At 38.4% G+C, this 25,873-nt stretch overlaps 4 protein-coding genes across 5 annotated transcripts; 2 read left to right on the top strand and 2 right to left on the bottom strand.

Annotated features, from left to right (window-relative positions):
* Positions 1–1,428: 1,428 nt before the first annotated feature.
* LOC113695799 (copper transporter 1) lies at positions 1,429–1,791 on the top strand. Its single transcript, XM_027214961.1, has one exon. It carries the CDS (start codon positions 1,429–1,431, stop codon positions 1,789–1,791), a length of 363 nt encoding a protein of 120 aa, XP_027070762.1.
* Positions 1,792–3,816: 2,025 nt separating this feature from the next.
* LOC113710354 (copper transporter 6) lies at positions 3,817–4,574 on the top strand. Its single transcript, XM_027233310.2, has one exon. The coding sequence runs from the start codon at positions 3,970–3,972 to the stop codon at positions 4,447–4,449; it is 480 nt and encodes a 159-aa protein (XP_027089111.1). The 5' UTR covers positions 3,817–3,969; the 3' UTR covers positions 4,450–4,574.
* Positions 4,575–8,759: 4,185 nt separating this feature from the next.
* Positions 8,760–19,312, bottom strand: LOC140021570 (replication protein A 70 kDa DNA-binding subunit D-like). Of its 2 annotated transcripts, XM_072072717.1 has the most exons (12): positions 18,942–19,004; positions 18,277–18,344; positions 11,767–11,911; positions 11,400–11,670; positions 11,223–11,319; positions 10,989–11,113; positions 10,812–10,890; positions 10,584–10,713; positions 10,347–10,498; positions 10,121–10,241; positions 9,818–10,046; positions 8,760–9,729 (listed from the first exon to the last, which is right to left on the bottom strand). In XM_072072717.1, the coding sequence occupies exons 3-12, from the start codon at positions 11,908–11,910 to the stop codon at positions 9,602–9,604; spliced, it is 1,476 nt and encodes a 491-aa protein (XP_071928818.1). In that variant the 5' UTR covers position 11,911; positions 18,277–18,344; positions 18,942–19,004; the 3' UTR covers positions 8,760–9,601. The 2 variants fall into 2 exon arrangements, with proteins under 2 accessions (XP_071928818.1, XP_071928820.1); XM_072072719.1 differs by lacking the exon at positions 11,767–11,911 and having other exon boundaries at positions 8,761–9,729; positions 18,942–19,312.
* Positions 19,313–22,028: 2,716 nt separating this feature from the next.
* On the bottom strand, positions 22,029–25,800 carry LOC113710345 (uncharacterized). The gene is made up of 5 exons (XM_072060526.1): positions 25,139–25,800; positions 24,844–25,041; positions 24,405–24,717; positions 22,906–23,031; positions 22,029–22,682 (listed from the first exon to the last, which is right to left on the bottom strand). The coding sequence occupies exons 1-5, from the start codon at positions 25,553–25,555 to the stop codon at positions 22,534–22,536; spliced, it is 1,203 nt and encodes a 400-aa protein (XP_071916627.1). The 5' UTR covers positions 25,556–25,800; the 3' UTR covers positions 22,029–22,533.
* Positions 25,801–25,873: the final 73 nt, after the last annotated feature.

The raw sequence follows: 25,873 nt of genomic DNA, 5'->3' as shown, positions 1-25,873 counted from the left end.
ATAGTAGTAGTAGCAGCACGTTTTGGAAAGCCTTTTTGGTAAACAAATGAAAATTGCTTTGTTTTGTTTTTCAATTAGTTAGGCTGGAGGGTATGCACACTTGTCATGCCATTTCCCTCCTTTCCATGGAAAATTAATAATAAAAAACTCGCTCCTTGACAAAATAGGAGGATCCTTATCGAAATTTTCACATCACGTTCATAATTATAACTTTTTTTTTGGTATAACCCATAGGTATCCCCATCCGTTTTACGATCTGTGATTAACATTATTTTTTTCATTTTTATGGATTTCGAACCCGAGACCTCATGATTAAGGGGTACAAGCTCTTCCACTTACACTAACATCCGTTGGTATTCATAATTATAACGTGGGCCTTACATATTTCTCCCTCAACCTAACAACAAAACTCTTTGCTCGTACCACAATACGATTAAAAGCGGGTAGTACAACATCTAAAAGTGCTAATACCACTTCCATCACAATATTAATGAAACTAGTTCCCATCTCAACGAACCTTTGTTCAAAGTGGTTGGTGGCCAGGTCAACAACCTACCTATTTTCATAATTAATATCCAAGAAATAACATAATTATTGAGTCCACAAAGTCAATTTCATAGGCGCGCAAAAAAAAATGTAATAATGGACGGGCTTTAATCCAGCTGAGCCTATGGAAGATCAAACTCGGCTCACATTTATTATTCTATGTGTATATATGTAATTTATATATATAATTATATATATATATGCACCCTAATATGTATTACTATAAATGTATTATTTTGAAATATGTAATGTATAATGAGACTATTAGTATTTAGTAGAAAGAGACTTAGATTCATTAAATAAATATGTTTTTCATGTTTTATTATTATATTTTTTATGTATTTTTTTAAAAGAATCAGATACAATCATTGTTGAAAATTTTTTGCTTTATGTGTTTTAATGAACTTTTTAAAGCTTTATGTGTAGTTTTAATATTGTAATTTTCAAATTAACTTTACTACTAAATGATTATAGTAATTATATTAAAAAAATTAAGGAGTAATAAGTGAATTTAGATAGACTAAATCCAAATTAAACTCAAAACCCGGATATATTGCGAGTTAAGGATAACTTTCACATATACTAGCGTCGCACGGGATGTTATAAAAGTCCGACTCCGATAGCGATTGACAGCTTCACCTTTTTCGACCAACATCTCCGAGTTGATCGTATAGCTTGCGGACATTTTGCTAGTACAAAAGTAATGATTCAGCAGCACGACCAGCATGTACTATCATTGCAGTCCGCTCCAACAACAGAGATTACTATAAAGGAGCAAAAGATGCCTCTGTCCATGTATAATTCGATTGTTAATCATCTCGGTTGTGAGGACACTAATTGAGAGAACACCAAGGATAAAATTTTGAGGCGGGGAGCAGAAAAATGGAGACACACATGACACTTTTTCATGGAGAGAACTGGGAAAGTATCGTTGTCTACGTACTCCATTTGCTTGCGGTGTTTGCGATGTCAATCCTAGTTGAATGGCTATCTCATACGCGACTTATAAACTCAGACAAGAACAACAACGTTGTTGCTGGGCTGATGCAGAGTGGACTGTATAGCATCCGGATAGCTTTGGCCTACTTGGTGATGCTCAAGGTCATGTCATTCGATGCAGGAGTATTTGTGGCGGCTGTTGGCGGATACTCTCTTGGTTTCTTGATTTTTGGCAGCCTAGTGTTTGATGAATCGGGCACGGCACCATATCACAAGCCCGCTGATCTTCCTCCCCTCAACTGCTAAATTATCCGGAGAACGCGAGATTCCATCCCATTTCTAGGCTTCTAGCTTAATTAGATAAAAATGGGCTCTGTTCATTTGTCTCCTAGCAATTGTATAGTGATGCTAAGCGAAATTTTCATGTGCACAAGTTATTTGTCGTCCAAAATAACGCGTTCGGTAATGCTGGTATTGATCTTGTAGATTGGTTTCTTTCTGAAAATGATCCTGTAGTTTAGTTTTCTTTTAACACCTGAGAAGATGAGACTCTTTTAACACCTGATAGTAGTGCTTAATTATTTGACAGGATAGTAGTATTTATTTAGTGGTACCTCACTGAAATATGTGAGAACTAACTTCACTAGTAAAAGGCAAAAGCAATATGTTTCCTTGTCCATGAAAGCCTTGAGAAACATGAGGGAGTGCACAGGTGGTAGGAGGAAGAAGGAAGGAGAAATGTGAAAGGGGAGAAGGAAGTCACTGGTAGGTAGGCTACGAGCTGTCGCTAATCTCGGTTCAACCATCGCTGCATTGTCAAAAACAAATAAAATAAAATAAAAAGAAGGGATAATTTCTGAAACCTCCCTTGAGGTTTCTAGTAATTACAGAGAGCGCCTCTCAAGTTTTAAAAATTATAACTATCTCCCTTACTTTCAAGGTTTACGTAACAATATAGATCCAATAACCTATAATTTTTTACCAATATGGTGCCGGTAAAGTAGTAGTTTTTTTTCTTTTTTGCCATTACCAATCCAGCCAGCGCCACCTTTTTCTTTTACAAAAACAAAAATTGCATTTCGATTTGAATAATATACTCTTTCATCTACAAAGACTCTCTCTCTCTTTTCTTTCTTCCTTTTTACCCCAGTAACCAATAGCATTTGATTAGAGAAGGAGGAACCTATCGTTCGTGTCAATAAGATTGTCCAAGAAGTCAAAAGGAGGAACCTCTTATTTAATTGGGATAGTCGTAGTCATTTTTTTTATCATTTATTTTTATTTAATTTTACTATTATTAATTGTAATTGTGTCGACAAGGGAATATATGAACGAAAACGCACTGGATCAACATCAGAGGAAAGGCAAGGCCATTGACTGGATTCACGCCTTGGATCCAGTCCACTTAGGTGAGATTCAGGCTGATTTTTAGTTCGTTTTAGGGTTTTCATCTGATTTTTTGTTTTTCATTAGCTTAGACTATTAAAACCTATAAATGAGCATATTTGTATTAATTCTGTTTATCAATTGTTAATCAAAAATTCCAATTGTTGCGAGTTTTCTTATATTTTTTTTAAGGGTTGATCTTGAATCACTTTAAGGGTTTTCTTGTGGAGAAGCATTTGTACGTGTAACCCCTTTCCTGTTAATTCGCTTCTGCGACTGTGTCAATAATATTTCTTGATTGAAGAATTGATGGCAATCCCTATTATATTTGGGGATAATTTAGAAAAGCTCGGCGAAGACTTGTGACAAGGCACTTAGCACCCTTATTGTATGAGAAATGAAGTACTAATTAATAGCACCAATGATCTCATAAAAAGCAAATATTCCAGCTTGTTACTTGTTACTCCTTAATGCTAAAGAACCACTTATTTAGGCTACATCAATAAGAAACAGGAATATTAGCTTGTCACCCTGCAAGTAATTTTGGAACTTAAGAAAAAGAATTGAAATTGGATATTTAGATTTGATGGACAGAAGAAGAGACTTTGCGCCTCCTCGATACTTTTCAAAAAGAAAATCAGAATAACCAATTTGTGTGTGAGAATATGTCATTTTATTATCTTCTGTATGGGTTCTGCAGTCTAAAGCAAGGATAATGAACGCATTTGAGAATTACACATACCAATATAGGAAAATTGTATTTTTATTTAGACTTTCAAGAAATCCCATCTGCAATCGGTTTTTTTTTTTTTAATAAATAGTAAGAAGTAATTTATCACCGTACGTCTAGACCCCAGACGCCAACCCTATCTATTTATGGTACATATTCCAAATCGTTTGGCTGTACGATAGAAACGAAAAATGTCCTGCCCAGCTCCGTCTTTTGTACTACAATAATTTTACGAACGTTGTACTACAAAATTCTCAAGAGTACCGTAACAACCTACTACTATTGCTAACAAACTATTTTAAGTGGAAAATTGAGGCCAGACAGTTCTGTTTCGGCGAAGTAGAAAAGAAAAGAAGAAAAACACTCGAATGATGGCCGGAATGAACGATAGTAGCCATATGCATGGGATGGGAGCTATGAACAACGGCACCGGAGGAGGGATGTCGATGATGCCCCATCGGCATATGATGATGCACATGACTTTCTTCTGGGGCAAAAATGCTGAGATCCTCTTTTCGGGCTGGCCGGGATACGACAATTTGGGCATGTACGTCTTAGCCCTTGTGATTGTTTTCGTTCTTACTGTGGTGGTTGAGTGGCTCTCCGCCTGCAAATTCATCAAAGAAAGTTCTAACAACGTCGCCGCCGGGCTGGTTCAGACTCTGATGTACGGAATCAGGATTGGGCTGGCTTATATGGTGATGTTGGCAGTGATGAGTTTTAATGCAGGGGTGTTTCTTGTGGCTGTTGCCGGTCACGCTTTAGGGTTTTTCTTTTTCGGGAGCAGGGCATTTAATCCGTCATCCGGGACTGGCAAGACATCCGATCTTCCTCCCTTGAGTTGCTGAGGATTTCATGTTTTCGGAAGGATGAGACGAGTGAGTGTGTGTGTGTGTTTTTTCAAGAATAATTATTGTAATCTTAAAATTAATGATATGATAATTACAGTAGCAGTCATATTTTGAACTCTGAATTATTTTTTTTTTAAAGTCAAATTTGTTTTGAAGTTAATCGCACGTCACGTTTGTAGGAATACAATACTGATTGCAATCCAATTCCATTTTCTAGATAAACCAATTGAGTATTGAAATATGGTTCAAAATTGGCCTCATTTTCTAGATATATAATGTGCAAGTAGTTACTCCATAAAACAATACAAAAAAGGTCCAAATTAAATAGCTATACAGAAAGGGTCACTTAGCACAACGGAATGGAATTTAATCCATGATTACTAAGAGTTATGCCAATAATAGCACTAGTAGCATTACTTGATTTATTTAGATGAGCCGTGTGAATGAATGTCCGATTTTTTATTTTTATTTTTTTGTCAATCGTTACCTTTATTTATAGTATGTTACATTATTCTAATCTAGGATCTAGGGAGCCGGTGGGGATTGAATCACTACCGCACTGGACAGGTGCACTAATTTCCGATTGTTGTCCACACAAAAATTCATACAACCTCTACTCTCTCTACTCAGAGACCCAAACGCTATGATAAAACTCTCCAACAAACCAAACCATCGGTAAGAGATTCAACAAATAATAATCGCGTGCACATGAAGGTAATACTCATAAAAGACGCATGAATCTCTGCCTTGCTTGCTTATTCAGATTTCCTATATTTTCAAGCATCGACAATTCCTAAACAAATGCCACTAAAAGTTCTGTGTGTAACATTTTCATCACGTACAGTCCGTTTGGATTAGCTATTTTTTGGGGTATTTTTAAAAAATTTTATTGTAACGAAGTTTTTATAGTATATTTTTGGATATTTTTAGAAAATATTTTGAAATATTTAAGAGCAGTAGAGTTTTTAAAATATATTTTGAAATTTTTTAAAATATATTTTGAAATTTTTTAAAATATTTAAACAAATTTAGACTACTTTTAAAAGTATATTTTAGAATATTTTAAAAAAAATTTTATAATATTTTAAAAACTGAAGAATCCCAACAGAGAGCATACTAACTAAAGATCAGACAAAGTTTATTTTATTTTTATTTTTATTTTTAAAATAAGGTCAGGTAGATACTTGCGGCAGTAATATCAAAAGCTTGTCCAGATCCGACAATTCACCGCGGATAAAACTTTTTTTTTTTTGTCGACACGATAGAATTCCTATAACCTAAACTAGCCTATTCTAGAGGGGAAGGGGAGGAGACTCGATGTAAGTAAAACCTCCATCGAAACTGGTCAAAGAAGACCATCACATATTGTGACAAATTTTATGGGAGACAAGATTCGAATCTTGACCTCCCGCATCACCAAGCCTAAGAATGCTTGGGATAAAACTTACCTTAGCCATTTTGGGCACACTGCAGGCAAAAAGCCCACATCCCAAGACACAAAGCCCAGATTTTGTCCAAGATTTGCTGTCATGAGTGATAGGCGTACACTCCAATGTCTTTCCATTTGTGTATCTTTGATGCTAGCCCACAAAAAGCTAACGTCATTCCGACTAATTTGATATTCAGCAGTTGTCCAAAATCATGCTTAAAAATTTGGTTGACAAAAAAGAACTAGAAAAAACAAAAAGATTCGGTGATAATTTTTTGTGCTGAGACAACTTGAATACGCTTTCCTTTTCCATGATATAAAAGTCAACTACCCTTTCATATAATATAATTGTAGGGTGATTAGTGTGACAAGCAAATTCGCTTATATTCATCTTCAAATCTTGAAACACAAAATCTTGCTCGGGATGCTTTCATTTTCTCCCCATTATAAAGAGACTCACGTGCGTTCGTGCATGATGTAATCTTTTGCCTTTTTTTTTTTAAATCAATCGTTTTACTTATCTATCCTATACTTACTTTTATTTCTACTTGAACATATTTTAGGAAAGGACCCAACTGATCTGCACCATACGAGTGCACTACGCACTCGTACGAGCTTAGAAGAAGTCGTTTAAAATGACAAGTCATATATAGTGGCAAGTGATGGGAGTTAAGATTTTAACCTTTAACCATACAAATCAGCCTGTTGCTTGCTTGTGCAGAATATGTACTACAGCATTTTTCTCCCCCCAAATCAGTTTGTTGAATGACCATGATTAGCAGAAATTGGAGCAATAGAGTGCTGAACTACCAACACTCAAAACAAATCTTCTGTGCTTCAACTTTAACTAGGAGGGGTTCACCGCGCTATGCGCGGTGTTAATTTCGTGTTGCCCAGAAAATGTCCAAATTCTGAAGTGGAGATATGATAAATCGTATGGATTGTATTTAAGTTATTTGGTCATAAAATGATGAAACTTTGAAAGAAGCAATGTGCAAGAAAACGCGAGTAAATAAAGGTTTGCACTTAACATGAAATGAAAAAATTTTGTGAAAAGTAAATGGTGTTGAAAAAAAGATTGAAAAGAAAACAATTGCGTTGAATGATGATTTTGCTTCATGTAGGGATGGGACGAATTGTTCGGAGAAGTAAATGGAAGATTTTAAAGTACCGACAAGAGCTGTAATCTGGAATGATGAAACACTATTAATTTTGTTCTATTATTATGTGGAGGATTGATTGTGTGGGGTGTTTTTAAATATACAACAAGAATTAATTTTGAGGTTGTTCAGTTGTTTCTGTATGGTCTATTCAATTGTTTGCATGTAATATGAAAACTGGAACAACTAACGCGATCATTCTGGACAGGAGAATGGAATTGTGATACATGGTACGAAGTAGGTGTACATTGAAAACGAATAGGGTTCACTTTTGAATGAAAAAAATCCCTGTGCAACGATCTATCTTCATAGTCAATGGAAACGTTCCCTAAACGAAGCTTATTGTTGGGAGAATGAAATAATCAGCTGGTAAACAGAAAGGTGGAAGTGTTAGCGTTGTGGAGTTTCATTGCAGCAATAATAGATGTTAGGTATCTGTAATGTACTTGCTGCATGCTTAATTTCATTGCAATGGTGTTATATTTAGCGGGGATGTAGAGTGCAGGCCAATGAAATAAAAAATTGAACATGTGCGATGGACAGTTCAAGCGAAAAGTGAATTTCGGTTACCGGGAAAACCATACTGCAGAAGTTAGGTACACGTAGGAGAATTAGAATAAATTTCAAAGATACAAGACCATGGAAAGACTCTCTCGACTCCATTATCGTCGAAGACTGAAAGCGTGAAGGTAGTTGATGATTCTGGAATGAAGACAAGGACTTCATTGTGCTGCAACTGATGCTGAAGAACGAAGCTTCTCCAATTTGTTTTTAGTTTTTTTCCTTTTACACCAATCTGTGTAAGTTTCTCTCCAGTCCTAATAAGTAGTGTTGGAGTCCTCTGTCCATTAACGAAATGATCGACAAATCTTGGGATTTTCTAATAGAAAAAAGTTAAAGTCAGACCTGAGAACACAATATATAGATTCGGTTTAAACCAATGCAGTGACAGAGGGAAAAAGAAACAGTGTAAGGAGAGGTTACCAATGTGTTTGGGGTTGCTGTATTAAATGTTTGATAGAAGGAAACCGAATCAGTAAGATTTTGGGTAAAATCTGGTTTTATTGACGAAGCAACCGACTGCTGAATTATTTTAGAATCTGCACTATCTAAATTTATTTAGCAGATAATAGAGTGATATAAAGGTTAGCATAACTGACTTTGCGGATGTGCAGCACCAGCCTGCAATATATTTGGCAATGGAACTGTCCAGGATAGGTAAACCTGTTTCTGCAGCTCTGAAATGTGGATGACATCAAAGATGAGATTGCCGGTATGCCGTAGGAGTAACATATCATGTTTGTTAGTAATGTTTTCATGGCAATATTCATCCCAGCCGTTTTCGAATGAACGATCGCCGACCACAACAGGCCATTTATAAATTCCATGCCTGAGAATGATTGTATTGCGCTGGTGCTGAGTAAGTAAAAGTTTGAATTGAGCAGGCAGAATCTGCGTTTTAGGACAGAAAAATAGGAAATGTCAAATGAACTCATATAACTGCATTGTACATTGCTAACAAATAGTTTCCATCGCATAGAAGAAAATTAGACCTCTCCTCTGTGATTGCATTTCAGCAGAAAACAACAGGCCGTTGAGCTGCTATTTGTTAATCCATAGGTAGATGAACCTTCTGCCATTGATGTGATTGGAGAAGCTAATAAAAAAAAATTGTGAAAGATGTAACTATTTGCAGGCAAAGACAACAGCTGAATGTTGTGGATAACTCGAGGGAAGCAAGTAGGCAGCTTAACCTGTAGTGCTTTGCCTGGGATGAATGAGCTATTCAAGAAGTAGCTATATATAAACAATGAATGGCTAACATATTTTTTTGTAATAATTTTTTTTGTAGACTGGCTGGTTCTCGTTTTTTTTACAGTCAAGAAGATTAATGATTTGTCACATCAAAGATGCAGAACAGGTAAATATTAAAAGAAGTGAATGCTAGGAACCCAAGGGCTGCTACCACTGTGCATCTATTTTATCTCCTATGTTCCAAAGCAACTAAGGGCATAACGTATTGTATAACACAGTTATGCTCAGGAAGGAAGCTCTGTTTCTGCAAACGAATTGAAGGCTGCACAACTACACAATCTGAGGCTAATAGATACACTAAGTCTGAGGTGGGGAGCAGAGTAAGTGGAGCTCACAGGAGTAGATGAGATATTTAATAAGAGAGTTATGTGTAGGAGAAAAGTTGAATAGGTCCTGATAAAGGTATCCTGCAAAATTTGCCGTATAAGAGATAGCACATTCACCAAAAGGCCAGTTAATGAGCTAAATAGAGTAGAAGCTGAATTTAAAAGACACCGTGACAAGTGCATAATAGCTGTAAAGCATCAATTCAAATACATAACTGGTGCTGATTGCAGCTTATCAGCAAACGTAAAAAGGGCCAGAACAAAACCAGTTTAAGGGGTATCCATGAACAAAAGGACATCTTTTATCAATACATCAATTACCCTTCTTAGAATGCATAAGTACCCTTGCAAAAATATATGATAGCATGTCAGTCATAGAAACTAAGAATTTGGTGGCCAAAAGACTCAACAGTAACGAGTCAGTTGATTCTTTGCTTCTTGCTAGAGCTGCACTCTGCATTTTCATCTTCATTTGCTTCAGTGTTCTGTGGTTCATCAAACCTTTGAGAAAGCTGAACACAAACCTTTGAACGAGGAGCATTCTCTCCTGTGACCATATTTTTTTTTATATGTGATATTAATAATTTGAAGTAAAATTTAAATGTAGGACAAAAAAACAGATGTGTGCGAGTTACCTGGAGCCTTGAGCTGTACAGTCTCAGATTCCTTGCTAGGAAAAGGGGAGTCATCTCTTGCTTCATTTGTTAACTGGACAGAATCGGCATCATCATCAATTTCAGAGTAGTATATAATTGTGTAGCGCTGCCTTGAATCGGCTAGCTGCGTTTGCACAGGTTTGATGTGAAGGAGAAACGTCTTCGATTCAAGCTCCTTGTGGACAAACTCGAGGGGAAGTTCAACATTCTGCTAAGAGAGAGTGAAAAGTAAGAATAAAAAGTATTAAATATCTTTATTACCAAGGTTCAGGAGTCAAGAACCTCATTAAAATGCTGCATTGCTTCCAGCGCACTAAATGTCAATAGGTTCTCTGCTAACTCGCCAAACACTGAAGCTGGTATCACACCAGTGCTATCAGTCAAATCAACATCAAAGCGGCATCTGAAAATAGACAAACAATATGCAGTAATTTATGTTTTTAGATGTGGACCAGAATTAGATAGCAATGAACATAAGGCAATATAGCACAGGTATATTATCTAGCACCTAGGTACTGCAGGATGTTTTTCTTTGCACGAGTTACAGGTAAACTCGACTTCATAGTCTGCCGCTGTAGCTCGGCAACAGTTTTTGCAGCTCATATACCAATATTTCTGGAAGATGTGCTCGAAAGAGAAGTGTGCCTTCACCCATATAGTCTAAAAGATTACCAAGTATGAGTATAAAAGGATGATCATACATGAAAAGAGTACGAAAGCAGAGCAACACGTTTCAGTCCCAAACCTTTTGTGATGAAGTTATGTTACAAATCAAAGTGGTTTTTTGGCCTGATTTTAATGACAGCTGCGGATTATATTTAATATAGTCCTTTTTTTCGACAATGTCTTTAATCAACTTAGTGTTCCTCAATGCCCTGGGTTAAAGGAGACATAAAAAAATGTTAGGACTGAAAGTGGGGACAGGATTTACGTCTAAAGTGTGGAGAGGACGATGATTGGAAATAAATCGTACCAGTTTTTGAGTTCCCTTGCTTCTTGTATAGGTGGGTCAACAAGAATCGCTGAATCAAACCAAGTACCTAGTGCGACCCCTATACGATGGGAAAAAAGTACGCATTTCATTACAGGTGTTGGAGGCGTAGAGAAAAGCTAAACAGTAAAAATGTCGAAGGGTGGAATGGGTGCAAACCATTATAGTTGTTTACTTTAACTCTGCGAGCAATGATCACAGGATAGGTGTGAAGTTTCGACACCATCTCCTGTCCTTCATTAGCCAGAAAACTATCCCACAGAGACAATAGCACAGGCTGGGATCTGTGGTCGTGATAAAAGTTGATAGTTAGAGATCAGGAAAAATGACAGCAGCGAAAAAGAAAGAAAGGCAGCGCGAACATTTGGCTAAACTGAAGATTAAAGTCCTTACTCTTCATTAAGCAGGACAAATTTTTGAACATCTGATTGCTTTGAATTCTTGATAACTGTTTTCCTTTCAAGTGCACTAATGACAACTCCCAGCACGTCTGAACAATACAGAGAAGGGGATTTTTAAAAATTTGTTCACAATGTAAAAACATTAAGAGCAAAGCATTGAAAGACTTACCGACTGATTTAGTTTTGTCATCCATGTATTGAACCAAGTCAGTAAACTTTGAATAGCTTAATTTTACAGGCATGACTTCATCATCAGCAGGAATTTCTTCAATAACAGTCCTGGTGCTGATAACCCACTGAACGGTAAGCTCAGATGTCTGGAACTTTGGCGGTATAGGCCTGACCTCAGCATTGGAGATTCTATATTTTTTATAAACCTGCAGGATCTGGCTCATTCTAGGAATATCATCATTGAAGATGATTCCTTCGACTCTTGATCCCTACTTAAAGAGGCAAAGTTAATATAGTATAAAGGAAGCAAAACAATAGCGCACTTAAGAGATTACATCTAAAACTGAGCAGTAGCTTTGACTAACTTCTGAATCATAAAAAACGAATTTCTGCTTTCTTGTTGGTGTCCCCATTGAATTTGTGATCTGTTGCTTTTCTTGAACAGTGATGATACAACTCCAATTTTTCATATGAGGCATAATATCCCGCATCGGCAGCAGGTTAGCCATCCTATAAAAGCACAAGCTGCTGGATAAATGGACAGGAACAAAGAGATGCAAAAAACACAGTAATCAAACAATTTAAAATTTGTATAAGCATCTTACTTCAGTATAATGCAAACAGAAAATGGCTTAGGCCTGAGTCAATTTAAAAATTTCATCGAAGACAACATTCCGAGTTTTGCAATCCACTTTTATTCCATCAAATGTTCCAGGAACAAGAAGGATTTTAACTTTAGCAGCGGTCTTAGCTCTGGACAAAGCAACATACAACTGCCCATGAGAAAACACTGGTTCTCGTAGATAGATGCCGACGTAGTCAAGAGTTTGACCCTGCGATTTATTGATAGTCAAAGCGAAACAAAGGCGGACAGGAAACTGTGTTCTTATGAACGGAATCCCATTTTTGTCATTGTCAGGTGTTTGAAGAGGTATCCTTGGAATAAAAACTCTTTTTCCTCGATGATGGCCAAAAACAATCTCAGCAGAAATTGTGTGCTGGCCGAGTTCTCTACATATTAACCTTGTGCCATTGCATAGACCTTCAGTTGGATTTAAATTTCTCAGAAGCATCAACGGACAGTTTTCCTTTAACAGCAATCTATGAGGGGGGAGACCTTTAGGATTTTGAGAATTGAGGAAATCCTCATAATCACCTTGGTGCCGCTGGTCAACAGTCTTGTCCGAGCTAATATAGGTTTGAAGGCTTCCAGGAAATCTCTTAATCATTATTTCATTGAGCTCATCAACTGAGCTATTTTTAGGAGCAAGGATGCACCTATTTATCAGGTTATAAGGATCTTGAGAATAGAGATTCAAATCTGGAAAGACGCTTTCTATTAACCTGTGCAAAAGAAAGTGCATTGATAATGGAAGTAGGAGGAACGACTACTAAAAAAGGAACTGAATCTGATTATATGTAGCTAGCTAACCTGTTTAGAGACTCCTCTTTAGCGTAATAAGGAATAACTATATCTGATGATAAGGTTATTTCACCCTCATCATCAACAGGCTCTCGACCTTCTCCTACTCTTAAAAGGAATTGTGAAAATCCTGGGTCAAACATAGCTCGCATATTTTCTGTAAGCCTGATCTTATGCAGTTTAGGCCACAGAGGAGAAATGGGGAAGGTTGACTCTATGAGAACCTCTTTCGTTGCTTGCTCAATGACAGGTAGAGTCTGTCGAAAATCCCCTCCAAAAACTATCACCTTCCCTCCAAAAGGTAAATCTGAGTCCATTAAATCTTTCAGCAATTCGTCGAAAGCTTCAATTGTGTGTCGTTTAGCCATTGAAGCTTCATCCCACAAAATAAGCTTAGATTCAGAAATGAGTTTTGCAGCTGAACTTTGTTTACTGAGCTGACAACTTTTAGTCTTTGAGAAATCAAGTGGTATCTTGAATCTCGAGTGAGCTGTCCTTCCGCCAGGAAGGATTGATGCCGCAATTCCAGATGTTGCTACTGCAATAGCAACATGGTTCTGTGATCGCAAGGTCGCGAGAAGCGACCGATATAGGAATGTTTTACCGGTGCCGCCGGGGCCATCAACGAAAAATGTCTGACCTTCTGAGGAAAAGCATGCTGTGAGGATTAGATCGTAGGCATGCCTTTGCTCAGAATTTAGCATCTGAGGCAACAATAGATCCTCAGGTGCTACTGCTAAGCTCCTCTCACTCTCAATCTCCTTTGTTAAACGTTCAGTGTAACCGCATGCAAAATCATCAGAGACAAAGTGAAAATCAGCAATGCTCTTGCCCATTTGTTCAAGTGAGCTGTTAATATCTCCCAAAACTTTTCTTTTAATTTCAGGAGAAGAAAAGCTGTGGAATGGTTGCTGGTGATGATAGTCAGCAGAAAGCTCAAGTTCAAATTTTTCCCAAAGTGATCTAGGACTTGTCGGAGAACAATACACAAGGAGAGTGGCAAACAACAGCCTCAATGAGGATGGCATTTGAAATGCCACTGCTTCCTGAAGTGTTTCCTCTATATATGCATCGGACTGCAGAAGACCGAGAGCTAAAGCAGCTTCTCTAAATGAAGCTAACCTCTGTTCATTAACGGTCAAAAGGTCTTCAAAAGAGGTCGGTCCAGCAATGTGCGTTAAAAGCAACCTCAAATAATACCTTTCTCCTTCTCTTGGGCTAACAGTTACCATCCGACCAATCACCTTTCGACGTTTTCTTTCAGTCCACTCTTTATATTTAGCAGACCAAACAAAATGTTCGGGGAAATCTCTGTACAAGCATTTCAGATGCTGTGCTCTGAGATTTGTTTTGTTCATGCGGAAAAACTGGGTTAACATTGTTTTAGAAAAGTCAATTTTACTCAGCAACTATAGCAAATCAGAGCTTTTGTCAAAGGAAACGAATTGCTGGTCTGGGAGATGGACCTGAAGGGTGTAAACTGCTGGGTTCATTTCATTCAGCCTAAATTCATAAATGCGCCAAAAAGCTTCCGGAGGCGAAACCCATCGACCTTTTTGGAAGTCTTTAATTTCATCAATATCGTCTGCCGATCCACAGGAAATAATCTTAAAGCTCACCTGATCATGTCCCTTGAAAACATACTTATACAGGTACTTCACGAGCTTAAGAGTAGAACAAATTTCCACGTTGATGTGGCAATCGAATAAAGCAAGCAGGTAAGGGTTGTAAGGCACAACCCACCTATTATCAAGAGTAAATCTACGAACTTTGACTCTCTTGCCATCATCTCTCCTCCTATAATATGGATAGGTATCCTCACCATGAGTCGTTTGAGCACAAAAGCTCTTTGGATAGCGATTTTTGCAGGTCCCATCTCTCATACAAGGACAAGACTTATCCATTGCTCCACAAGGACCGTGGATCATATGCTTCACAACAAGAGAATACAAGTGAGGATATTGATCTTTGTCGGGCAACTCAGCACAAACTACTTTGTCGTACGACTCTGGATTAAGTAGTTTATGACCAGGTTTTAAGATCAATAATAAATGGGCATGAGGAAAGCCTCGTTTCTGGAATTCGATAACGTAAACACACGCTGCAACCTCGCCAAAGATCTGCTTATTGAGAATTTCTGCTTTAAGCATTTCAAATTTGGCCCTAAAAACTCTAGCGAGCAGGTCTGGCCGATCCTGAGGTTTTTCATGGTATTTCAGATTCTCTTGAATTTCCTTCCATGCTGGATTACATGTCATCGTAAGGAAAATGTCTGGTTTTCCATATTTTTGTACCAGGGCCATCGCATCAAGGTAACGGCGCCTCATATCCCGCGGGCCACCTATAAAAGAAGCTGGAAGAATGACCTTACGACCAACCTTAGAGGCAGCGGTTTGGCCAACAGAAACAATGTCAAAAATTCCTTGAAGGATTTCAGAGCGTATCTTGTTTTGTCGATGCCTATGAAAGTCAAGCCTACATGTTTCAATCTTGACATAAGCATCGACTGAAAACTGCTGCAGCAATCTAAAAGCGTGCAACAGCATTGACTCATCATCCTCCCTTATTTGGAACCTATAACAGTAGTACTCCCTAGCAGATACAGTACCTTCCTCTGTTTTCCCTCGATCAGCAGCTATAAAGAAGGAGAATATGTTCTACATGATTAGAGTATGTAATACATTGGATAGGTTCTGCAGCTTATAACAAGAGAGAAATGTACTTGCCTCTCTGTTCTAAATCAATTAACTCTGATGAGGAGTTAACTGAAGCTGGATCGATGTTAATATCATCTTCACAAGTGTCCCCTCCTCTTTTTCTTTTGCAAAGTCTTTTAATTCCGTGGTGCCATCCACACTCACCACGAGGGAAAAGGAGAGGGTATTGTAAAGGGTCATAGCAGCCATAGTAATGTTGAATCCTATGGCTACCAGCTGAGTGAGAATAAACCTGAATTTGAGCGCGTCCATCGGACGATTGATCCTCACTTTCAGTCCATATAGCTGCAACTTGCGAGGCAGAGGGAAGATTATATACTCGCTGGTCAAGCGAAGGATAACAACTAAGGACAATGTTCAAATCGTCAAGGTTTGGGACTTCCCTAAGGCCTTTAAAGAACTGGGCATAAGGATTGTTAGAAAGAATGCGCATAAGCAATTTTAAATTGCTTTCGCGTAGCTTATCAGAGTTACCAAGTCTCTTTGCTAATTCCTCATCAGTGTCAAAAAAATATAATTGAATCCCAGATGGCCTTTCGCCTAAGTGAATAAGACCATCAAGAAAGTGGTAAACCTGGCCTTGAACACGGAAGGTATAGACGCCTTTCGTGTTCTTTGTTAGTTCAGAATCATATTTTGCGGCAAAAGATGTGAAGCCAAGGTTGTTGTTATAAGTGCGGACAATGTTCCTGAATTGAGTACTCTCTTCATCGTTGCCAATGAACAAACGTTTCAAATCATAAGGCATTGGAGGAGCAACGATAGAGATCTCTCCCCCTGAGCAGCAAAAGGAAGGAGGTTCCAAATGGAACCTTTTCGCGCCACAATGCTCACAATCAGGAGCATGAGGCAGAACCAGAGATGCGTGAGGAATATTGCTAAGGCGAGATATGTTTGAACGCGCAGCTGTTCGTTTTAGTGCTGCAGTTTTATTTCGTGCACGAACAACTTTATTAGCTACAAGTGGTCATCTGGATAAAGCAGAATATAAGGCAAGAAATAGCAAAGGCAAACCAGAAGCAAGTCCCAACCTGAGCTCTGTTTGTTCACAGATTCAGGGGTGCTGCGTTTTCTGGAGTGAGAACGGACAATAGATGGACCAGCAGAAGGAACTACTTTTCTGGTTCTTATCTCCAAATAACCAGACGCTGGGACACACCTGGCCATGTCCTCTGTGGGAGTAGGAAAGATGTCTGTGAATCACAGAACTAAATAAGCTAGCTAAAACAGGCCTGAGGACCTTAAAGGAGAATCAGTTAACAAAGGAAGGAGGGTTTCAGAAAACCAGGCTATAAAGCTGATTATTTAGTATTTATAGCCTGGTCAAAGGGGTTCAGTAACTTCACAAACATAATGAATATGGTAAAGCAAGGCAGTACCTGCGGAAGCTAGTTCTAAAGTAGGATTTGAAATCTGAGCAGGCAAAGAATTACTTGAAGAAGCAAATTCTTTTTGAATTGATAGTTCAGGGGTCTAAAGAGATGAATCGAAAGAAAATGAACCTAGCATAGCTTCAGAATGCGTATTGTTTACATATTGTTCATTTTCAGTTGGAAGGGAGAGTACGTCCCTATGTTTTCCTCTAACTGGCTCATCACTGAGCTGGACATCAGAGGCATGAACGGGGATTTTTTTTGGTTCTGGTCCAACAGATGACCTCTGATATTTCACTGGTGCAAGGCTATCACAGAACAGGGGTTCTGCAGTTAAGAACAAAGAGAGCCGTAACTGGAGAGATCCAAGGGAAATAATGACAGCCAAGAAAGGAAAATAATGCTGAACGCCGCTAGAGAGTGGGAGTTAAATGGCTCAAGGGATTGCATGTTAAACAAAGGCGCTATACCTTCAGGAGCAAGTGTATTTTGTAGACGCATTTCTTTTCCAAAGGAGGAGGAAGCATAACCAGTAAAGGAACCCGGTGGATTACACGACATGAATTCTAATCCTTCTCTAATCGCAAAGGCATTATTAGCTGGAAACACAGCATTTGTGTTCCCCAACGGCTGAGAATGCACAGACGCAGGATCTTCGCCATGATATGGCATATGATGAGTATTTGGAAACGACACACCAGTTTCCACATATCCTAACGGGACCTTACGAATGCGCGGAGCTAAAGCTTTTTCAGCTTTCTTTGAAGCTCGAGTTTGCCTACGAGAACGCAGAAGTTCCGCTTTCTTCAGAGGTGGCATCTCTGCATATTTTTTGCGACGCAAAGCATTCCTATCCATCTGATCGCTATATACTTTAGCAGGCGAAAAGAAAGACTAACGCACACCTCTTATACACCACAAGAGCGCTAAATAAATAAGGATAAAGAAGGCCAAAGTTCTAGCAAGATTGAAACACAAAGGAATGGCATAAGAGAGGCATGCACCAAATGGCTCCTTCCCCCAAAAAAAAAGAAGAGAAAGAAAAGCTCAAGTGCAGCTTTCACACAGCAGCATGAAACTGAGCAGATATTCAAAACAAAATAGAGTAAAGAAAAGCTAAAGTACAGTCCTTACACAACACCACGGAACCCAGGCAACATACTAAAAAAGAAACAGAGTGAAGAAAAGCTAAAGCACAGAGTTTACACAGCAGCATAGAACAGATTTGATAAGAAAAGAGAAGGTAAAAGCCCGAGGAAAGCTGGGAACATTCAAAAGTGAGGTAACAAAAGCATGCAACAAATGATTATTAGGCACGAGCAAGGTAAAAGCACATATAGAAGGGAGAATAAGTAATGGTACCTTAACCTTAAATAAGAAGTCTTTATCAGCCAGCAGCAGAGCAACACAGAGGAGGACAACAATTGCTTCTGCATCCAATAAACCAGCGAGAGGAAAAAGGGTAAGAAAATACAATATGAAAGAGTAAATGCAGCACAACAAGCACCAGAGAACAAAGTGGGAAAAAATATAAGAAATTCAAGGGGAAAAGGGGAAAATCACAACACAGAAGGGGGGCAAGATAACTTGTACGTAGTAATAGCAGCTGAACGAAAGGCAAAAAAAAAAAGAAAAAAACACAGCAGTGCAAGAACTGCTGACAGGAGGAAAATGTAAAACACAGGCGAAAAGGTTCGGGCAGGAAACTTAATTAAACGGGGCGCATGAGAAGCAAAAGAACAAGCAAAACGAGGTTCAAAGCAAAGCAAAGAGGCAATTCAACAGTTAGGATGGCATAATTTTTAGGTGGGGAAAAACCCAAAAAAGCACAGCAATGAAGACAACACGATCAGAAGGAGTGAAATGCAAACAATCACAGCGGAATTAAACCTTACTCAATGAGGCAGCAAAACAGCAACTCTTACAAGGAAAAGAAAAACAGGGAAAAGAAACGAGGCAACAGCTGAGAATGAAGAAGCAAGCAAGTGGAGGGCAAGAAAAGGACAATGAAAATGAGGCACAATTACCGCGGATCATGATGACGAAAGCTGGAAAAAGCGGAGCCAAAAACATGGAAACCTCTGCATACATCGGAGAAACAAAGGGTTCTAGTCTTGTCAATCAAAGGGAAAAGCAAAAAAGTGTTTTTTTGGCAGCTCTCTAGAGCACAGCTGAAGCTTCTCCTTACCAAATCGCAGAGAGGAAGGAGCTCAGTAAGGTAGAACGGTGCATTTGTTTTTTTTTAAAAGAAGGGCAATACTGTACATCGGAGAAACAAAGGGTTTCAGTCTTGTCAATCAAAGGGAAAAGCAAAAAAGTGTTTTTTCGGCAGCTCTCTAGAGCAGAGCTGTAGCTTCTCCTCACCAAATCGCAGAGAGGAAGGAGCTCAGCAAGGCAGAACGGTGCATTTGTTTTTTTTTAAAAGAAGGGCAATACTGTCAAATCATATCAACCCACATCGAGCCCATCACCCAACGCTTGCTATCGGTCAAACTATGAGCAACCGTCATAATAAGCTCACTCAGCTGGCAATCCAGAGAAACGTTCTTTCTCAATAACCGAAGGTCCAAGTCTTCTTCTCTCGGACAACAAGAACAAGGATTGCACATTTGCTCCCAGCGAAAGCACGCAACTCCCACGTGATTGACGACCACCATCCAACCAATAAAACTCAGCCAAGTCAGCAGAACAACCACCACCCTCAACAATCCCATTCGCGCTTTTACTATATAGGTTGATTAACGTCAGGATACATACTACAAGGTATAAATCCATCTAGGACACGTGCTTTTAGGGGATCGTCACTGTTGAAAATTTCAATTTTCAACGCGGAGTAAAATTTAAACTTGACCCGCCAATGAAATAAAAAATAAGAATCGTGACGTGCTTAAAGGAAATAACATTCAGGAGTCATTTGCGATTCCTAGGCCTCGTTTTAAAGTAACAACAATTAAAACTTCCTTCGTGTTTAATGTTACTTTATTAAACTTCAACTGAGAAAACAATAAAAAAAACCCTAAAAAATAATGGAAAAAAAAAACACTCTACAAAGGAAACATGAATTGCAGGGAACTTGGACCTCTGCAAGAAGAATCACTAGGGATGACAAAAAGGTAATACATAGCATGACGAGTGTTAGATCCCACGTTAAATGATTGATACAGGTTATCCAATAAAAGTCGCTTTAAGGCGGTGCCATGTATATTATTTCACCGGTGGGAAATCAAGTCCAAATGTGATGGATCAGTGCATCAATCTTGAAAGAAGACTAGGAAAATTGAAAACTCCTTTCGGCATAATTTAACTACAGTGGATTCATAATTAGGGGTGTTCATATTTAAACAATAAATAAATAATTGGCTGATCCAATCTAGATCGGATTTCGAATATCGATAAAATGGAATTCAAAAAAATCAAAATATAATGTTCAATAAAACGATTCGAGAATAGACGTTAAAAGTACATTATCAAATTACCGATTACCTGCCGAATTATCAAAAAATTTTATAATATAATGTTATATATATATATATATTACTAAATATAAGAGTAACTCTTAATCGTATTACTAAATACTAATTAGCTTACTTAACTATATAACTCTATTTGAAAGTCAAATTTAGATGAAAATTGACATGATAGAGTTTAGTTTGACAAATAAATTTCAAATTCTTGTTTACTTCAATTTTGTTTAAGAATTAAGACTACGAGCTAGGACTTTGGATTATGAACCTTTTTTTTTTTTTTTTTTTGCATGTCATGTTTGTTCGAGTTAAGTTGATTGAATATTGTTGAAAAAAAATATAGGATATTATCTAGTTGTAATAATTTCTTAAGAAAATTTAACTAACTCTTGACATTTCGAATATTCCTGAATCACCAGTTCTCTGATCTAAATTATCAAACTAAAGTTTGGATGATAAATATTAAAAAATTGATTTCCAAATTACCAAAATGTTTTCTTTAGCGTATTCCCCCGATTACCGAACACCCCTAATCATAGTGTAGTCGGACAATTCATTCGTTTGACTTTCGTAATCGCTCTCATCTACTGCGATCATGTCTAGAAGCAATTCTGCTTTTAAAAATGAGAAAGCTGATAACATATATATTTCTGACCTTTTTGTATTTGAACAAAAAATAAAGGAAAACATCAAAGGCGATAGATAATTTGCTGATGATTTGACGTTATGTTTTTTTCCTTTTTTGACCAACACGATACATTACTTGGTTGCTAGAGGTCTGAAAATTCGTCAACTCAAATTTCACACAGTACGAAAATTGTGCATTTCGATGGTATGTATGTATTTTATACGCCTGATATACATATTGTTCCACAAAGAAATCATGCTTGATACTAATTGATATCCAGTTGGACCAGTGAGGAAAGTTGCCTAATACAAAACCAAGTTCAATTCTTCTGAAAAGATTCCTTGTTTCGACTCTTATACTGATACTAATGCACAAGCATTGCGACTTTTATGCATGTTACAGAGAGAGAAATGTCTCTGTCTCTCACATCTGTTCCTGCTCCAGCTAGCGCAGGATCAGAAAGATGGAATAGTGACGTAGATGGAATATTTATTGAGATCATTTCGGCGGTGGTTGGCCGGCCCATGTAGGCCATCCCGGCCGACTTCACTGCCGCACACTTCTATTATTCCATTTCCGCACCATCATGACGGAGGAGTACTTTGGATGCAACTAGATAGGGGCGCTGTCTACGCCCTCCACAGGTAGATGGGGGCATTGCAACGCTAATAATCTCTCTATCCATTATCATTATGTGGAGAGCGAGGAGTGGGGGCTTTGGGTGCTATTGCTGCTGGCACGACCACCACTCGATGAGTTGATTTTGACGTTTGCAGCCGTATACGTTCCAAGAATCAAGTGGGTATGTATAATATCGAACAGTCAAAAAGTGCTTTCGTAGTTCCTTTGTCGGCTACAATTCCTCATGATGAGCTTTCACACGGAACTACTGGTCCCATTTGTCAACGCAGTCCATATGAAGATTTACCGTAAGATCTTTCTTTCTCCCAGGTCTAAGGATTGAAAAGTGCCATGTACTGCTATTAGTAGAGTGTGTATATATATATATATATATATATATGTTGTATTCGAACCGATATTTTATTACAAATCACAAGTTTCATATTCGCTGTAGTATGATTACTATAAATTATGATCAAGATTCACATAATTTACACAGGAATTACACAAAGAGTCACCCTCCTATCCAATCACATTACTGCGCTTAGCCAGCAAACCTACAAACGCACTCCCATCTCAATTATTCGTTTCTATAATACAAACAAATATATTATTGATTCCTTATTATTCCGTCAACCAATTTTGACAATCCCGCCCGGCATCCACCACCTTTTAGCAGAGGGCAAGTGCTGAAAGCGACACAGTTTTCAGCTCAATAGCTAATACTACTACTACTGCTACTCGTATTATTAAGGCGTCCTGCAGATTCTTGGTATATCATTTATTTAAACCAAGAAAGTCCAAACCCTTTCTTTTATTTTATTTGCAATAACTTATTTTGTCTTCATCAACAATCTCTTGACACCTTCCAGCCCGCCCAAGACGCAGGTGTGGGACGATCATCATTTAATACGTCCACTCTTGAGGTAACTGCACATCCTCCTGTAGGTGGTTGGTTTCGGCCTCTGCCTCTGCCTCTGCCGCTGCCGGCCGAGTCTGGAATTCTGCATGTTCCTTTCGCTGTGATAGCAAACCATTTATTCTTGCCAATACCTCTGTAAAACAAATCCAGGCCACCAAAAAAAATTTTTTAAAAAAAAGGAAAAGAAAAATTGCATCCTCAGTCTCCCTCCCGTACCGTACTAGGCTATTAATCTGTTTTTTAGAATCGGACCGGTAGATGTTGCTTTGCCAGCAAACAAAACCAACTAACTCAGCCAGCTTAAATTTAATCAGGGAGGTTGCGTAGAAAGGTGGATGAGTGGGATGGGAAAGTACCATTTTGCCAAGGGAGATTAGCAGTAGCAGAGGAGGCAGCATTTGAGGGTGACAGCGCACCCACCGTGTTAAAGTGCTGTTGCAGCGCCTGTAGCACCCTCGCCGGTATTAGAACCGTCGAGCAACCTGATACGTCCATAGAATTAGAAGGCAACCACCCAAAAAAAAAAAAAGAAAAGAAAAAGAGAGTCAAATTACTTGCGAATTATTCATTGCTCCTACAGTCCAGTCTTTTTACACTAGGATTAGTTTGCTAGTAGATACATGTATATTTTTTTGCCTTTAATTAAGAGCCCAGTTGCGAATTCACTCAAGGAAACATGGCAAAATCTCAATCAGCAACAGAAGTTCCTAAATAGCAGCGACATTGGCACGACAATGGTCCATAAAACTGGCATCCATCTGCTATAAAACCGCCAAGAACCAAATAGGGGAGGTGGATCATGGATCCCATTTGGCATATTAAATTATATTCTTGCCCCTCTGTTTCTCAATCGTAAATAGGATTTCAACGAAAAAAAAGATGATAAGAGCAGAGTATTGGGGCCGGAGGGAGTTTGAGTGGTCAGCATTGATTCCATCTTTAGACACGTATCTCGCAGAGACACTTGAATGGAGGAACCCAAAATTAACGACTCGAGTGGATGAGTGGATCCCGCGCCAGCCAGCCAGCCAGCCACAGAAAGATTCTGGGGCCAAGCCTCCTATCCTATGCATGTGTGCTGCCCATTTTGCATATTCCGGAATCCATTCCTCTACTTCTCTTATTATTTAGTATTAACTTAAGTGTGAAAATTACAGCTGAGTTTTGATGGGTATGGAATCTCACCCTCCCCCAAGGACTCCTTACTTGCGTACTACGTAGGGGGGTCCATCACTTGCTGCGTTCGGTCACAACCAAACAATTGCAGGATCCAAAACTTCTTAGTACTCTACTAGTTTCTTTATATCGTCCAACAGATTCCGCATCCATCCTTCCACCCACCCTTACACTCCCAACCACCCTTCAACAACGTAGTATTAGTAAGTATTAAACTAACCTACATAATTTCTAGAGTTTTAACTCGAAATTGATTAATGAGTTTTTTAATAATATTATCGGCAAACAAGGTTTTACATTTCTAGAATCACTCCAACTGAATAAATGATATTTTAAATATAGTGCTTGTTTGGGAGGAAAGAAGTGCAGTAAAGAAGTACTTATAAGAAAAAAAGGGATTTGTTTTCTTTTTCCTTTTCTGTAATTTTAAGTTTTAATTACTGCAATGGGAAAAACCACAAACAGCAAAATATCATCTTGATTCAGGCATCTAGACAAGTTCCCACATCTAGTAGTAATTTGTATTAGGAACTATAGATAGTGATTCTTTTTCTTTTCTATTATTTATGTAGAAAAAAATTAAAGTATTTTTTTAAAAAAAAAAAAAAGAAGAAAGAAAGAGGAACGAAAGAGATTGTAAAAGCGTGAAGAAGTCACTGGTGAGTGAGTAGGAAGTTACCGGATTTTCTTTTGGGTTCGGGTGTGCTGTAAGTTGCACTCGGCAAGAATACACCTGTGCCAGAAGACCCGTTTCGTTCGGATCCTCCAAGAAAAATTGCCCTCATACCCGATCCAGCTGCTGGTGGCGCAGGGAATAGAGGAACACTAGGCTTTTTGGTATGGCCGTATCTCTTTGCCTTGCCTTTGTTCTGCATGCTCTGTTGTTCCTTGTGCTGAAGTAGCTGCTGCTGAGTTGATTCAGTCGCCTTAGCTCGTCTTCCCCCATACGAACCTTGTTTTCTCATTTGTGGCTGATTTTTCAACTGATAAATCTGCCATTAAAAAAAAGGTAGTAATTAAGTTGCCTTTAATTAGTCATCGGTTGGATAGTAATTAATTCAAAATTTGGTACCACCTAACACAGAGTAAGTAATACTACTACTACTTGAATTCCTTACTTGGACTGGTGGGAACTGTTCATCAGTTGAATCGTCGTCTGGGTGAATCCCTGTATTCAGGTTCTTAGCACTTGCAGGGTCTGAAGTGGGATTCTCAGATTTGTTCACGAATCCCTGACTGTTGTAGTAACAAACAGAGCCGGACTTCAACTTGGACCAGTCAGCAGCTGTACTTGTATGATCAATTGCCTTCGGTATCTATTCAAAACCAAGAAAAAAAAAGGGACATTAATTTAGATATGCATCCAAAAACTTTTGATACTAGAATATATTCACCAAAGAAACCAAAAAGTACCTCAGGGTTTTCGGGGACGTAATTGAAAACTGAACTTTCATGATCTTGATTGTTATTATTATTATTATTATGATTGTCGTCGTCGTCGTCATCATCATCCTGGAGCATGTACTCTGCCATCTGACGAGTCAACTCAGAAATGAACAATTCCTGATCATCTTCTTCACTTTCATTACTCTCGGACGTCGACCCCAACTCCGAACTAATCGGGGAGCTAAATTCCGACCAAGACGAGCACGCTGATCCACTAAAACTGAAATTTGATTCCAAACTACGCAACCCTTTTGGTGAAACCAGGATACCACCACTATTATTATTGCTGCTGCTGTTGCTGTAATCTTCGGAGGAAACATCATGGTCTTCTTGGTGGAATAATTCAGATGGAAGCAAACGAGTTTCTCTCTCGTCGGAAGCCATAAAACGAAGCCAGCAGCATACGATTACCTTTAGCTGATCGTAGCACTAGACTTTGTAGTAGTACTAGTAAAGTTCAACAGTGAAAGAACGGTAGGGACTTGGTGCAGAGTTGTTGATGATGTTGTAGTAGTAGTAGTAGTAGTGGGAGAAACTGATAGAAATGAGAATTGAGATGCAGTTAATGAATAAGTAATTGAGAGGTGGTGGGGCTTTGATAAATTAAGATTCCTTCCGAAATCACTCGTATTTTTTTGAGGGTTTGGCAAGCATTTAAAGGGAGTTTGGGGCAGGTAATCGGGTTTGGAAAACCTCCACATA

This window comes from Coffea arabica, chromosome 1e (genome assembly GCF_036785885.1).
Source record: "Coffea arabica cultivar ET-39 chromosome 1e, Coffea Arabica ET-39 HiFi, whole genome shotgun sequence".
Lineage (NCBI taxonomy): Eukaryota > Viridiplantae > Streptophyta > Magnoliopsida > Gentianales > Rubiaceae > Coffea > Coffea arabica.
This window is presented reverse-complemented; position numbering and strand designations above follow the sequence as displayed.

What these genes read in the sequence shown, in the direction of transcription:
- LOC113695799 (XM_027214961.1), top strand. Translation starts at nt 1,429, where the DNA reads ATGGAGACACACATGACACTTTTTCATGGAGAGAACTGGGAAAGTATC.
- LOC113710354 (XM_027233310.2), top strand. Translation starts at nt 3,970, where the DNA reads ATGATGGCCGGAATGAACGATAGTAGCCATATGCATGGGATGGGAGCT.
- LOC140021570 (XM_072072717.1), bottom strand. Translation starts at nt 11,910, where the DNA reads ATGGCTAACCTGCTGCCGATGCGGGATATTATGCCTCATATGAAAAAT. An exon ending in TCGTTTTTTATGATTCAGAA is followed by an intron (nt 11,671 to 11,766) that starts GTTAGTCAAAGC and finishes CTCTTTAAGTAG; the next exon opens with GGATCAAGAGTCGAAGGAAT. An exon ending in ACATAACTTCATCACAAAAG is followed by an intron (nt 10,499 to 10,583) that starts GTTTGGGACTGA and finishes GTAATCTTTTAG; the next exon opens with ACTATATGGGTGAAGGCACA.
- LOC113710345 (XM_072060526.1), bottom strand. Translation starts at nt 25,555, where the DNA reads ATGGCTTCCGACGAGAGAGAAACTCGTTTGCTTCCATCTGAATTATTC. An exon ending in AACAGTTCCCACCAGTCCAA is followed by an intron (nt 24,718 to 24,843) that starts GTAAGGAATTCA and finishes TTTTAATGGCAG; the next exon opens with ATTTATCAGTTGAAAAATCA. An exon ending in CGAACCCAAAAGAAAATCCG is followed by an intron (nt 23,032 to 24,404) that starts GTAACTTCCTAC and finishes TGGACGTATCAG; the next exon opens with GTTGCTCGACGGTTCTAATA.